The sequence below is a fragment of the Poecilia mexicana genome, unplaced genomic scaffold (genome assembly GCF_051168715.1).
Source record: "Poecilia mexicana isolate PSO_F unplaced genomic scaffold, ASM5116871v1 scaffold_2, whole genome shotgun sequence".
NCBI lineage: Eukaryota > Metazoa > Chordata > Actinopteri > Cyprinodontiformes > Poeciliidae > Poecilia > Poecilia mexicana.
The window spans coordinates 15,275,221-15,289,005 of record NW_028263371.1 but is presented as its reverse complement, the minus strand read 5'-3'; the positions used below and the strand labels follow the sequence as shown (position 1 = coordinate 15,289,005).

General features: G+C 38.3%; 1 protein-coding gene and 1 long non-coding RNA gene across 2 annotated transcripts in view; one reads left to right on the top strand and one right to left on the bottom strand.

Moving 5' to 3' along the window:
* Positions 1 to 1,636: 1,636 nt before the first annotated feature.
* Positions 1,637 to 13,785, bottom strand: part of LOC106912295 (interferon-induced protein 44-like) — a 51,478-nt gene continuing 39,329 nt past the window's right edge. Inside the window, exons 3-9 of the mRNA XM_088011784.1 lie at positions 8,901 to 8,930; positions 8,661 to 8,694; positions 3,613 to 3,814; positions 3,126 to 3,278; positions 2,841 to 3,009; positions 2,555 to 2,655; positions 1,637 to 2,471 (exon numbers count right to left, since the gene is read on the bottom strand). Coding sequence (XP_087867910.1) covers positions 2,310 to 2,471; positions 2,555 to 2,655; positions 2,841 to 3,009; positions 3,126 to 3,278; positions 3,613 to 3,814; positions 8,661 to 8,694; positions 8,901 to 8,930 — 851 coding nt within the window. The 3' untranslated portion in view covers positions 1,637 to 2,309. The remainder of the gene's footprint in view (positions 2,472 to 2,554; positions 2,656 to 2,840; positions 3,010 to 3,125; positions 3,279 to 3,612; positions 3,815 to 8,660; positions 8,695 to 8,900; positions 8,931 to 13,785) is intronic.
* On the top strand, positions 4,318 to 5,154 carry LOC148160485 (uncharacterized). Its single transcript, XR_015765092.1, has 2 exons — positions 4,318 to 4,360; positions 4,991 to 5,154. It is a non-coding gene; the product is annotated as an uncharacterized LOC148160485 (long non-coding RNA).

Below are 13,785 nucleotides of genomic sequence, written 5' to 3'. Positions count from 1 at the left end.
CACAACGTCAGCGCCGTTGAGTTTAAGAATTCAAGAGGAAACAAACGGAATGACAAAAAATGGTTAATAACTACAATTTTTAGAACCATGAGTTCAGACTTAGTCTCAGTATTATCACACACTGGTCTTTAAATAACAGTGTTGAGCAAATGTACAGTATAATTCAATAAATTATAGTGTTACAGTTTCAAAGTTTAATTTATTATAAATTACACAGTGATGTTTTGAAGTCCTCGTTTCTATAATTATGGGAGGGAAAACATTATTAAAGGAAATTCCATATATCCAAGTAGCCTGTAAAACATCAACATATATACATTATATCATGGCTGAAGATGGAACAGCAGCTCTACTTCAGAAACCTCCCAGTTAATGTAAGAGCGGAAATACTATTTAAAGGAGTTGTTTTCTGGAAAGACTTTGGCTTCGCACTAGGTCAACCTGACCGAATTCTTTCCTTCCATTTGCGTGCAAAGCGCAAATGGAGCCAGAATTTACTGGAAAGGTAAATTCTGGTTTGTGCAAGATAAAATCAACAATTTGAGATAAATTGTGCTATTCAGAAATTCTGAAATGGAGCAGATGTTGAGTTCATGAGGTCCAAAATATTTTAAAGGTCGTCCAATACACACTCAGTATAAAGCGTGCCAGAATCTTTCTGCAAAACAACAGTAGCACGCCATTGGTTGAAACTTTCCAACACACACTGATGAAGATGGAAAAGTATAAAACAGGTCGAGATTAAGACTTCGGGGAGATTTTTTGTGACAAGAAATGACGATGAAGATTTTGTACTGAACTGAAGAAACTGTAAAGAGGAATCCGTGGTAGTGTAATAAATCTCCGGCTCGTCTATGGCCTAGCAGCAAGAACTACGTCTCTGTGCGTTATTTCTTTTACTTAGATATTTAAGAGTATAGCCACCTTTCCAATCCTCAATAAAAGTGGTGACACCCGACGTTTGAATGAACAATTGAACAACCAGGAGAAGAAAGGTGACTCGCTTCAGCCTGACTGCGGACGGGAGCCGTCTGGGCCCACTTACAGGAAAGAGGTAAGCTTTTATCTCTTTTACTTGTTAAAAACAGAACGGTTTCCTGTCTGCGGGTGGTCGGAAGTGCAAAACAGAGTGATCAAGTTCTTTCTGCTTACCATAGGCGAGTAATTTCTTTGCGCAAAGAACGAGCTGCCAAAAATCTGAGACTCATACGTATCTCATACATTCTGGAAACATGCAGCTCGGAAAATAAGCACTTTTTCAGTCTGGTCTCACCCGTTTTGGTGACGGTAACAAGGAATTTTCTTCCATTATAAGTTACCATATATCAGCCAATCTGGTGTAGTTCTTCTGAACAGGCACTTTCATTGAGCTGACTAATAAATAACATATCACGATTTGTTAAATTTGGCAGGAGGCCAAGAAGCTTAACTTTAACATTAAACCAGCTGAGCCACGAAGAGAGATTGGGATCTCTGTGATATCTTACAAACAAAAGCCCAAACACAAGCAGCTAAATGACTGGTTTGGAAAACATGTTGCAAAAAGTCCTTAGAACTGATGAACATAGAATCACATAGCATCATGTAGTTTTTACTACTCTGCATATTATTGACTAAAACAAAATGTGAGTGAAGCTGATTTTTATTTTTTTTTATTTAACATGATTCAAACTGTGACATTGTTTTATGACCATCAAACATATTTATAGGCTGCTTTCCAAATGTTCTATGATCAATGAGCCAACAATAAAAACACGTGTGAAACGTTGACCTGAAACCGCTGTGAACTTTGGTGGCGACTTTTCTCAAAGTGGAAAGTGATACGCAGGATGTAAATGCATTCAATATCAACCAAATATATCACAATTCAGTCATAGGTCTAAAAACAATGTTATGTTTTCCCAGAGGACTGACGTTTAAAAAAAAAACAAACAAACAAAAAGTTTGTTTAACAAAATGAGCGTAAATGTGTTGCTTTTTCTATCATTATACAAGACCAGTAAACAAATGGATAAAATGGAATATTGGTGAAGGATGCAACTAAAAGAACTATTTATTTTTCAGCAAATCTATTCCCGACTGACCAACGTTACAATTGTAAAAGCACATTGTCCCTTTAATTATTCCTTATTTAATCAAAAATCATATTTTATCAGAAAATGGCTGAGAGAGAAAAGCAGGAAACGTGTCAAAGGTCAGAAAACCTCATACTCAACCGTTATGTTCTCCTCAACCACCATGTAGTGATACACATAACCAACATTACTGCTGTGATTTTCATGCATATCCCCACAAACTGTTCTGCAGCTTCACAGTTTGTCAGCGTAGTCGTCTCCAAAGTCAACCATCAGCCTCAGAGCACTCAGGATCAGAGCGTCGACGTCTGGATTCAGCTGAATTTCATGACTGTAGTTCTTCACTGGGAGGATGCAGTTCATTGGGATCCCCAGGCTGGAGCTGAAGTCGCCCATCTACATAAAACACAATAATTGTTTTATTTTTTGTATATTTTTAGGGGGTTGTCCTGTTTATAATAAATCTTTCCATGACTCACCTTTTTCTTTAAATGTTTGCTCCTGTAAACGTTTCTCAGATTTTTCTCTGTTTCCCCACAGACTTCATCAACATGGGTGAGAATCGCCAGCTGAGGGATTCCTGTGGATACAGAGATTCAGACTCCAAGCATGGAGTTACTCAAGAAACTCCAAATGTATTTAAATAATATATTTAAATAACTACATCCACAGGAGTGTGATGAAATATTTATGATGACATAAAGTAAAAAAAAAAGTTCCTTTACAGTAAAATAATATTCTAAAAGCAAATTTAATATTTCTTACCCAGCTCACTGGCTGCTTCTCTGATTTTCCTCATCTTCTGTAAAACAGGCTGCTTCATTTGTGGCGCATTAGCAGAATAGATGCAGACCAGAACATGAACTCTGTCACTGACGGACGGAGAAGAGATGTAGCCAGGATCACCATCAGAAAGAGGAGATACAGGATTGAACTGAGGAAAAAAAAGATATGATGTATATTCAGTAATTTATTTTCCACAGAAAGCAAATAAATTATAATGCCTTTAGGAGAAGGACTTTTTTAAAGCAGAAAAGTCTATATTTATACCTTATATCCTTCCTTCACATGTCCCTTCAAGGCCAGTTTGATGTCGTTTGCTTCGACTCCTCTTCCATCTCCGTCCTCCAGACCCATGATGTCATTGAACACAAACGGATAAAAGTTTCCTCTGCCTTCTTTCTTGATTTTATAGGTTTTGTACTGAAGAAAAAAAAACTGTTTTATGCAAACAGCAGGCATACAACCGCTAAAATATATTTTAAATTCAAGATCTACAAACCTGCTTCAAAATATTTTAATAACTTTAATTTTCAATCTAAATGTATTTTTGCTGAATGAAATTCTGGATAAGACAGTACTATAATCAGTGGTTACATGTTTGTAGCTACTCAGTGTCAGAAAATGTGTATTTTCTGCCATGTTGCTGGGAATATTTATAAAGCTGCAAAGAACCACTTAAACAGACTGATTTGATAAATCTTGTAGTCTAAAAATGTAAATAAGCCTTTAAAATGAAACAAGAAATTATATTCACAATCTTGGTAAAACTTTGATCAGAGGTTTTGTTGCTGGCCAGAGCTTCATGGGTCATTCTGCCCTGCAGGACGTTGTTGACGGAGTTGATTAAGCTGGACTTCCCCGCACCGACTGGGCCGTACAGCAGGACTCTGATGTGAGTTGCCTCCTCATTTTGAGGCTGAAACTCCTTCAAGTACTGAAGAGCATTCTTGTTGTCTCTGTTAAAATGGAAAATTTAAAATCATAATTTCAGATAATTATTATTTTTTTTTTACCTTGATATACCTATTAGCAGTGAGAGTCAGTGAGTGACCCGCAACTCACTTTTGCCCCTTTTCCACCGGCTCTACTCGGCTCGCTTTAAATGCGTTTCCACCAGCCCTTTTCAACGGGGCTGGCCCTGCTTTTTAGGGCCGGCCCTGGTTTGGTAGGTGACGCAAGCTTTGCTGCTGTTCACTGATTGGCTGAGGGCGTGGACAAGACGGAGCAGCGGAGAGAGAAGAAAAATGAAGGCGCAACGTTTGAAACTCGCTGCAACACGGAAGTGATGGACGATACAAACAAGCCGTTAACTAAAAAAAGATGCCGGCTTTTTTCTTTGCTCCGGATTTCAATATTCAGCGGCAGCTCGATGGAGCCGTGAGGAATGAGTCGTTTTTGTCAGTAGTGGAGCGAATGTAAAGCCTCGTTAGCCGCTTCGGAGCGACGGAGCCTCACGGTGACCGACACAGACGCAGCTGACGCAGCTGCTGCTCTCCAGCCAGGTGAGTAGTTTGTAGATATATCTGTCTGGTTTGTACTACATTTAAGCTTGAATACATACAGTCATGGAAGACATTTAAAACACAAAGTCTGTTGTATTTTTATTGCTCAAGCACAACATGCGCATTTTCTGAAGACACTCGGTTGCACATTACAGTCATAAATAACTCAATATTGTACAGCATTTTACCTTCATTTGTTTCTTATCTTTGCGTGAATCTACGTGGTTTGATTGTTTCTCATTTTGCTGTTACATCCGAGTTTCCCCCGTTGTGAGATAATAAAACGTTATATGACATCCTATTGTAAAATGGCTAGGTATCAGTTCTCTAATCAAATTATGAATTAGTAATTGTAGAATGAGCAATAAACCTGAAGAAAACGAGTGGTATTTAATCCATGGTCGTATGCATGCATAGGTCTAAAACTTACAAGTAATTACATTTTGTCTTTAATTTACACTACTCCAGTTATTTATATTTCTGTATGGTTGGATGGTGAAAAAAAGTGTTTGCATATAAAGTAACATGTCTGTTTTAAATAATTCCTTATTTGTATGCAACTTCCACATTAGTAACTTATTTATCTACATTTATGTGCTGTAAGTTATAACATCTAATTACTTTTCCCAGGGAGCAGAAGGAGAGCAACATGGCTGACATGATGGAGAACGATGAGGAGGACCATCAGAACAACAGGATCTCCTTCAGGAGGAAGCAGCTACCAGCAGAGATGGCAGAGCTCCATGGAGAGTTGAGACAAACAGAAAAATAAAAGTTGTGTCTCAGTGAACAAAGTCTCTATTTCTGCTCACTCCACACATTATTGTATATACTGTAGTTTATATGGCATCAAACTCCTAATACAATCCTCCCAAAATGCGAGGAGCTTTAGCCAGAGTGAAAACATCATAGATTACCAACGAAGCCATCCGAAACTGAATACGTTATTCAGCAAACCAAACATTTTGACATCAGGGTTGCTATTAAGAATCCTAAATACAAATCATGTTAGTTTCTAGATCATCATTCTATCCACTCACTGTTTATCTGTCTTCCTGCAGAATCTTCAATGTAAGAAAATGTTTCCAAAACCTGTAACCTTAATTAGTGATAAATAAGACTGAGTTTAAACTTTTAATTCTTAGTGTCCAAAATGTGAAAACATGGAACTAGAACCAGTCAGATTGGAAGGAATATAGTTTTGTTCTCAGATATAACTTGGACATCAGGTGAATCATAATTAAACGTATTGAGAAGTTAATTATTTTTTTTATCAGAAATGTTTCATTAGCATATTGAGCTCATGTGATTCCTGCTCCAGAAAGGTGAAGATCTCTGGACATCCTGAAGGTAAACACCGACCAGCAGTCAGGAAGACGGACACTGATGAGACATCCTACAACCCAAAGGCTGCACGAAGAACCACGATGGTCTGCGGCGGCAGTTTAACATGAAAACACATTGAAATATATTATGAATTAATTCTGATATTTGTAAGTTATTTGCAACACCCTGACTGATATTAGCTCATGTATATTCGGCACTATTACAAGTTTTATCATAGTTTAATACAAAAATCATCGTTAGCTTACCTGAACCGTCTGAGCCACCTGCTTTCCTCCCGCTGCAAGGCGGAGATCAGCTCCTCCTACCACATCCCAGCTTTTCTCCCACTGTCACATTTTCTTGAAGTCTCAGAAAAATCGCAATCAGGCTATAAAAAAAATAGCTCAGCCCTCTCTTTTTTTTTTATCAGAAAAAAAAACAACTCACGTTAGGTCGCATGTAACGAAGCACAGCACGTAGCTCCTGGAGGCGGGGCGCTACCCCCCCCCCTCCCCCACCACAAGGAGGCGGTACCCTGCAACAGAGCCAAATAGGGCCGGTGGAAACACGGTCACTCCGAATCAGAGCCGAGCCGAGTTGTTGAAGTAGAGCCGGTGGAAAAGGGGCATTTGTGTGACATGGAAATCGCTACATAAGATCTGCTAATTTACAATGATCTTCAGCCTTCAGTGCGCTAAAGTGGCTTTTTAAAATCTCGTTAACCCACTGAGAGCCAGATTTAACTACCAAGAATCTTAAGTCTTTATTACATCATTTAAATGTAAAGAAGTAAAATTGGTTACAGTGGCTTTACCCTTTATGCACACGATTCTATTTATCTCCTGCTTTTCTGTCACATTTTGGTTTATTTAGTCACATTTACCCTTCATTAAGATTCCACCAGTCAGTCTGTTTAGGTTCCCAACATACATATCAACTACAAACCATAAAAATGTAGTTAATCAGAGTGATTGTTGATGTGACGCTTATATTTGCAATTGTAGCGAAACTCATTTCATACCAGTCCTCTATAGAGAATGACCTATTATTATGCAACTATAATATTAGATGGTAAGTAAAACATGCAAGACAAGATTTTCAAGTTGTGTGGCGTGTCATAGAAATATATAAATTATTTAACATTACATTGTATACCACAACGCCACACAGTTCATTGACTTGATTGAACAGTGGATAGTTGGACCCGTTTCATTTCCACATTTGATGTTATTCACTGCAAGCTCATTTTTGTCAAATCGTTACCAAGCCCATTTAGTGGGATCGGTCTCCAGAACTGCTTCTTTCCGATTCCAACTTTCTCTCCCTCTACTTTGCATCGAGTGCATTGAGGTGCTACATCAGGTTGCATCTCCAAAAACAAGACAAAGCAAAACAATCTTTTTGGATGCTGCCAATGGAAGGCAACATCCTCTTAAAAATTGTTTTGTTTCATCTCTATCTAAAATTACAATTCAGGATAGTCAAAATGTAGCCGTCTAGTCAAAATTCATTTTTAGGTATTTAAGAATATAATTATGCCATGTGAAGGACTGGCGACCTGTCCAGACTCCTCTCGCCCATTGACAGCTGGAGATGAACAGCAACCCCTCCTGACCCCAATAGTATAACGATGTAAGAAAATAGATGGAATATTATTACAGATAATCAGATGAAACTGATTTTGTTAAAATGGCCTGCCACACATGACTTGGTGATCGTGTAGCTGAGTTAAAATTTTTTTATTTTTTTGGATGAACCTTCTCAAAACACCCTTTTGTTGAATTTACATGATTGTTGTCGCCTTTGCACTTATTTCTGTTTTATACCGTTTTATTTTTAGATCCCAATGTGGCCCAAATCCATCCCCATTATCTATGTATTTTTGTTTTTCCTTGGTTTTTGAATTGTATTTTATTTTGGTGGAGAAGCTTTTATTTTCTTGTTTCCTGTCTCCGTGTCACATCCTGTGTGTTCCCCCTCCTCAGTTGCGCCAAGCTGCGCTGGGGAGAGGTAAGTGCACAGAGTTGCCTTCTGCTTGTACATTAAAATATTCAAAATGCAAAAAGAAAAAGTATGCTGTTCAACTCATAAGTTGTAAATAGTTGTTTAACTTTTTGATGTTTAGCACAACACTGTTCTGGGTATTTAATTCCCACGTTGGTGACATTTATCCAGTTTACTGTGCCAACATGGTTATTTTATTTTTGTTCGGTAAAGGTGTGAGTGGGAAAGCCAGAGCCAGGAGCTGCTGCTGAACATGGTTTTTTGTTTTAAACAGGTATGTCAGTTATTTCAAAATGTTATCTGGTTGTTAAATGTATGTATTTTGTATATTTTTATATTATAATGTAAAATTGTAACTTTTGGGCAGATTATTTCTGTTTCGGCTTTATTTTAATTGTTTTATATGAATGCAGATTTTATTTTATTATTTGTGAACTTTGGTTGGTTTTAACCCATTCCTGTGAGTTCGCGCCAAGCTGCGCTGGGGAGAGGTGTGAGTGGGAAAGCCAGAGCCAGGAGCTGCTGCTGAACATGGTTTTTTGTTTTAAACAGGAATAAATCATTGCAAATCCTGGTTCCTTGACGTGATTCATTCTACAACTGTTACAATCGCAGTAGCATAATGGCCCAAAAAAAAAAAAGAAAAAAAAAAGTAGAGAGAGATCAAGCCATTGCTTCCCAAACTTTAAACAGGCCCACTGGGAATTGCCCCAGTCGTCCTGATTAGCCAATCCGGGCTTGTCTAAACTCTGAAATGTGTCATTAGTGATTTTTGGGGCAAAAAAATAAATAAAATTTTTGTCATTCAACAAATGACCTGGTTATGTCATCAGGATAAATTGATGAGATAACCAGGTTCAAGTGACACTATTAATTCAGGAAACTCCTTTGATGACTGGTTATTCTGAACCAAAAACAAAAAAAACCTTCACCTTCAACATGCAGATCTTAACAAGGCACATTTACTCACTCCCAAGCTATCTCCCTCCATGGAGTTCTTAAAACTGTGAAGGAGAATTCACAGCAAAGTCTTAAAACCAGAACAGAGTGTTGAAGTAAATGGAAGAATTAGCCTTTCTAAATAATGTCAAATATATTAGTAACATGAGTCAAGAGATTAGTAGCTAAAACAATTCATTTCTTGATTGAGGCAAAAAAAAAAAAAAAAACACTTTCTGCTGTGTCAGCATAAATAATAAGTTGTACTCACGTGGAGATGGAGGTGGAGGTGGAGGTGGAGCTGAACGGAGCAAAGAGACACATTACTTAGATTCATAAATGACTGAAATTGTAGTTAATGTTTATATTAAATAAACAGTGGGTGTTAAATCTGTAGTACATTACTATAAAGTAAGTAAAGGAAAACATTGAAATAAACACATGGAAGAAATAGTAATTACTTGGAGGAGCTAAACAAAACACAGGGGAAATATAGTAGTCAATATTTTAATAATTATAATTCCAATACAGATTCCATTGGTAATGTGGCAACACTAGATGAAACTCAGATTTTGTGGAATTTTAGTTTTAATAGATTGCTCAACACCACCACCCTGGAAATTTCACCCATAGAATGTTACCTTTTATTTAAGGCACACAGGTTCAGTTATGCAAAGACTGAAACATTGGAGACAGTTTAAAGTTTACAAAAAAAAAAAATCAATTATTTTTTAAAAATGTTTTTTAAACCAGTTTAAGACTGAAAACAGGGAAAACAAAGGAAGTGCAGTAGCTGAGATTACTGGCAGGAGAGGAGGGCAGCCACCAAACCCCAAAAAAAAAAAAAAAAACCTTTAACACCAGACGCAGTGAAACAACCCAAACTCAAGAATCACAGCACGCAGAAGAGGAAGACACCGTCACCACACCAACACCGCCACCGGACCTCAGCAACTGCAAACAAACAAAAACAGTTAACCAATAATCTTAAACCTAATAAAAGAAAAACAATATCAGCCCGGCTACATAAAGAACAAAAAGGGCTGTTGACAAAATAAGTAAAGAAATAGAAACTAATTAATAGAAAATACAAGTTATCAGGACCAGGCGTGACCCTCTTGCCACGCCACAGCAGGAGGTGAAATGGGTGCACCGATGCCACACCCCAAACACTGCTTCAATGAAGGCAGATAATGCCGCCGCATCCCAACAGAGCAGAGCAGCAATGGTCCAACTGTGGGGGACCTGTCGATCCAAAAACACGCACACACACTCGCAGAACGAGGAAGAGAAGGAGCGCAGCGGCGTTTTACCACCAGGATATCAGCACAACATGCACCAGCCAGCGATTTGTTGCTTTCTGCTGCCAGAGCCCACAGGAAGCAAGCCACACAGTGGGAGAACAAAGACGACACATCTTGAATGAACGCCGCAGCTCGTTATATACACCACGCCCACTTTAAGAACCGGAACTTCTCACCTGGAAACTATCTGTGTAGAATTAGGGATACTTCTATACCACTACACTAAGCTTTTCAGACATTCCCTAACAACCATGTTCCAGTGTTTATGCTCAGTGATTAACATGTAACTTTATTTTACTTTCTGCTCAAGATAAATTTAATTTGAAAAGGAAAATAAAATTTGCTGAAAATCTGCAACATAAACTGAAGTGAATCAGTAAAATTAATGCACGTGTCTCAGCCAAAACAAACAAGAATGTAACTTACATGGTTTTGGAGAGGAAAACAGATTCCAGAGGAACGCCATGACAGTAACAGGAATTACTCTGTAAACACAGAAAAAGGAAGAGAGAATAACTGTAATGGTTTGTCAGAGCTCTGTAAATCGGCTCATTTGTTTTCCAGTCGTTTAGTGCAGCTGCTTTGTTACTGATAAAAAAGAAGGAAAAGAAACCTACCTTAGGAGGTGATGCGCTGCAGCAGAGAAAACCGTTGTGCTGATGAAAGTAAAAACACACGGCTCTTTTATAGTGTTTCCACTGTTTTACTTTCACTTTCATGGACCATGTGATCTCTAAGAAGAGCACTGATTTTGTGGAAATTTCCTCAGAGAAAAGCTCTTATTTATTATAGGCACTGCATACTCTGTCTGTATGTTTATATTCAATTATATTGCATTATTTCAAGTCAAACTTGGCATGAGTCATCCGGTTGGGATGCCTGATGATGTTATGTGGTCATATGCTGATGTCATCTAAGCTTCAGCCCCTGAGAGCAGAAAGTCACTTTTTTTTCTTGAACTCTTCAATATGATATTGTGTCAGAAGACAGATAAGATAACAAGTTGGTCTGAATCGCTATAAAGCATAAAGAGAAGGCGTGGCTGTTGCAGCATGACAGGGTCAGACGTTACGCCAGTGCTTCTCAATTCCAGTCCTCGGGCCCCCCTGCTCTGCATGTTTTAGATGTGCCTCTACTCCAGAACAGCTGATTCAAATGATTGCATGACCTTCAAGTACTGCAGAGGCCTGTTAATCACCAAAATATTGAATCCAGGTGTGTGGCAGAAGGGAAACATCTAAGACATGCAGGGCAGGGGGGCGTGAGGACCGGAATTGAGAAACACTGCGTTACGCCGTTGATATACGTTTGGCCCTTAATTCCACATATTTCAGCCAAGCTGCACCACCCACACTGTGATCAACCCTAATCCACCCCCAATAGAAATCAAGTCCAATACTTGGTGGGCGTGGCCTAATTCCTCCACAACGCCCCCTAGACAGAGTTAAAAAATGAGCCCCAGGTCATGTTTAAACTTGTGCGGACCTACGAAAATGTCTCTTGAAGCCATGGTCCAAACACCACAGGAAGTTCTCCCCCCTGACCCCCTGAACAGTTGGCAGGTCTCATCATCTTATCTCAAAGCCACCATTTTGTCTCTTTTATGCATGTTGTATCTGAGCAACCTCCTCGTACAGCTTCAGACATACAGACTTCGTGATCGCTTAGCACAGACTTGAGGTGCAGAAGATGAATAGTTATCAAAAGCTTTTGACTGCATCAAAGCATGTGGGCATGGCCAGGCTTTAAGATGTGACTTTTCACCATAAAACATCAGTACCCAGCTGCATCACACTTTATGTGTGTCAAAACAGTCCAGCACTCTTACAGTCACATGGTCAATATGCAACATCATCATAGCTCCACCCTCTTTGAACAGGAAATCCCCTGTTTTGCTGCTGGTTGTCTTCCTTTGACTCTTTGCTTCATACAGATTTAAACAGGTGTCTGAGACCTAGATCAACATGATGCTAAATCCGTCCCTCATGGGGGATCTAGTGCCTTTAGCATGAGGGTGTGACATAATGGTGAATTCCAATCTCTTGCCATTTGCATGCGGTTGGACCCAAATCACACATGCATGATGCGATTGGCATGAAACTTAACAAAGATGAAATTAACCTTTGTTAATCTCTGAAAAGTCTACAATGTTTATATTGAACATTGACTCCACAGCGCCCTCTAGTTTTGTACAACATCTATGTTTCCCTGATACATCATCCAGTGCACACCAGAGTTTTAGCGTGTCAACAGGGAACACGGCTACACACAATGGTGTGGTAGTTTGATGACATCACTAAAGCCCCACCCACTCAGAGAAGACACTGAAGATTATTGTACGACTCCTCTGACTTCTCTCTGTATATGATAAAAGATTGAGACAATATCTACTAATGCTAGATAACTAACCATAGCATGTTCAGAGCACTCAGAATCAGAGTATCGATGTCTGAATTCAGTTGAATTTCATGACTGTATTTCTTCACTGGGAGGATGCAGTTCAGTGGAATTTCCAGACTGGACCTGAAGTTGCCCATCTGTATATATATAAAAAAGTATTTTACTGTTAGTTTGATGATTTTTTTCCCCCTCCTATTTCAAATATCTCATCCTGCAGTTCAACTTTTTCTTTAAATGTGTGCTCCTGTAGATGTTTCTCACACTTGTTTTTGTTTCCCCACAGGCTTCATCAATGTGGGTGAGAATTGCCAGCTGAGGAACATCTGTGAATACAGAGAGTTTTTCTGCATGTGTAACTTTATATTTTATTTCATCCAAACATTTTGGATAAAAAAAAGCATTTTCCTCTTTTATTAATTTAATTAATAATACATTATTAATAATAATGACAAATAATTACATAAGCCAAACATTATTGCAAATTCTGATTCCCGATGTAAGCCTTTGAAGCCAAACAAGAAATTATATTGACCTTCTTGGTGAAACCAAGAAGGTCAATATGAGTTGATGAAGCTGGACTTTCCCGCACCAACTGGGCTGTACAGCAGGACTGATGTGAGTTGCCTCCTCATTTTGAGGCTGAAACTCCTTCATGGATTATTTCACTTTCTGCTTAAAAAAAGTTCAAGATAAATTAATTTGAAGGGGAAAATAAAATTTGCTGAAAATCTGCAACATATGTACAAACTGAAATGAATCAGTGAAATAATTAATGCATGTATCTCAACCAAAACAAGCAGGAATGTAACACAGAGAGAGAAGGGCAGAGGGAGAACTTTATTACCTTATATAACTAAAGAACTTAAACCTACTAAAATTAGTCTTTAGTTTCCAATAATTTTTCAAATCGCTCCTTAGGGTAGCTGCATTTGTTTTTCGATCATTTGCTGCAGCTGCTTTCCTACTGATAATAAAAGGAGGTAAAGAATCAACCTGAGGAGAAAATGTGCTGCAGCAGAGAGAGAATCGTTAAAGTTCTGATAAAGAGTTCAAGGTTCTATAGTCATACAGAGGGGACTTTGTTTGAGAGGGGACTATCAAACAAAGTCCCCTCTCGGCGACTTTGTTTGATAGTCACTTAAATTATAAATTCAGTAATTTTTGACAGAATCACAAATCAGTAACCTTTTGGAGAATTAATTCTTAACCAATGTTAAACAGCAGACTGAGACTGTGTTGCCACTCAGTGGCATTTCAAACAGAACAAAATATTCAAATGTTTTGTTGTTTAAACAATTCATTTTAAGCCAATTTTAAATAAACAAGTTTCCTTGAACAGGTTAAGGATAGGTCTATGGACTAAACAAAACATGTTCAATAGATTTTTTTTTTCTTCCACAAAATAATTTTTAGATAATGAGATTTTAGTCTGGTCATTTCTGTCTATTTTGA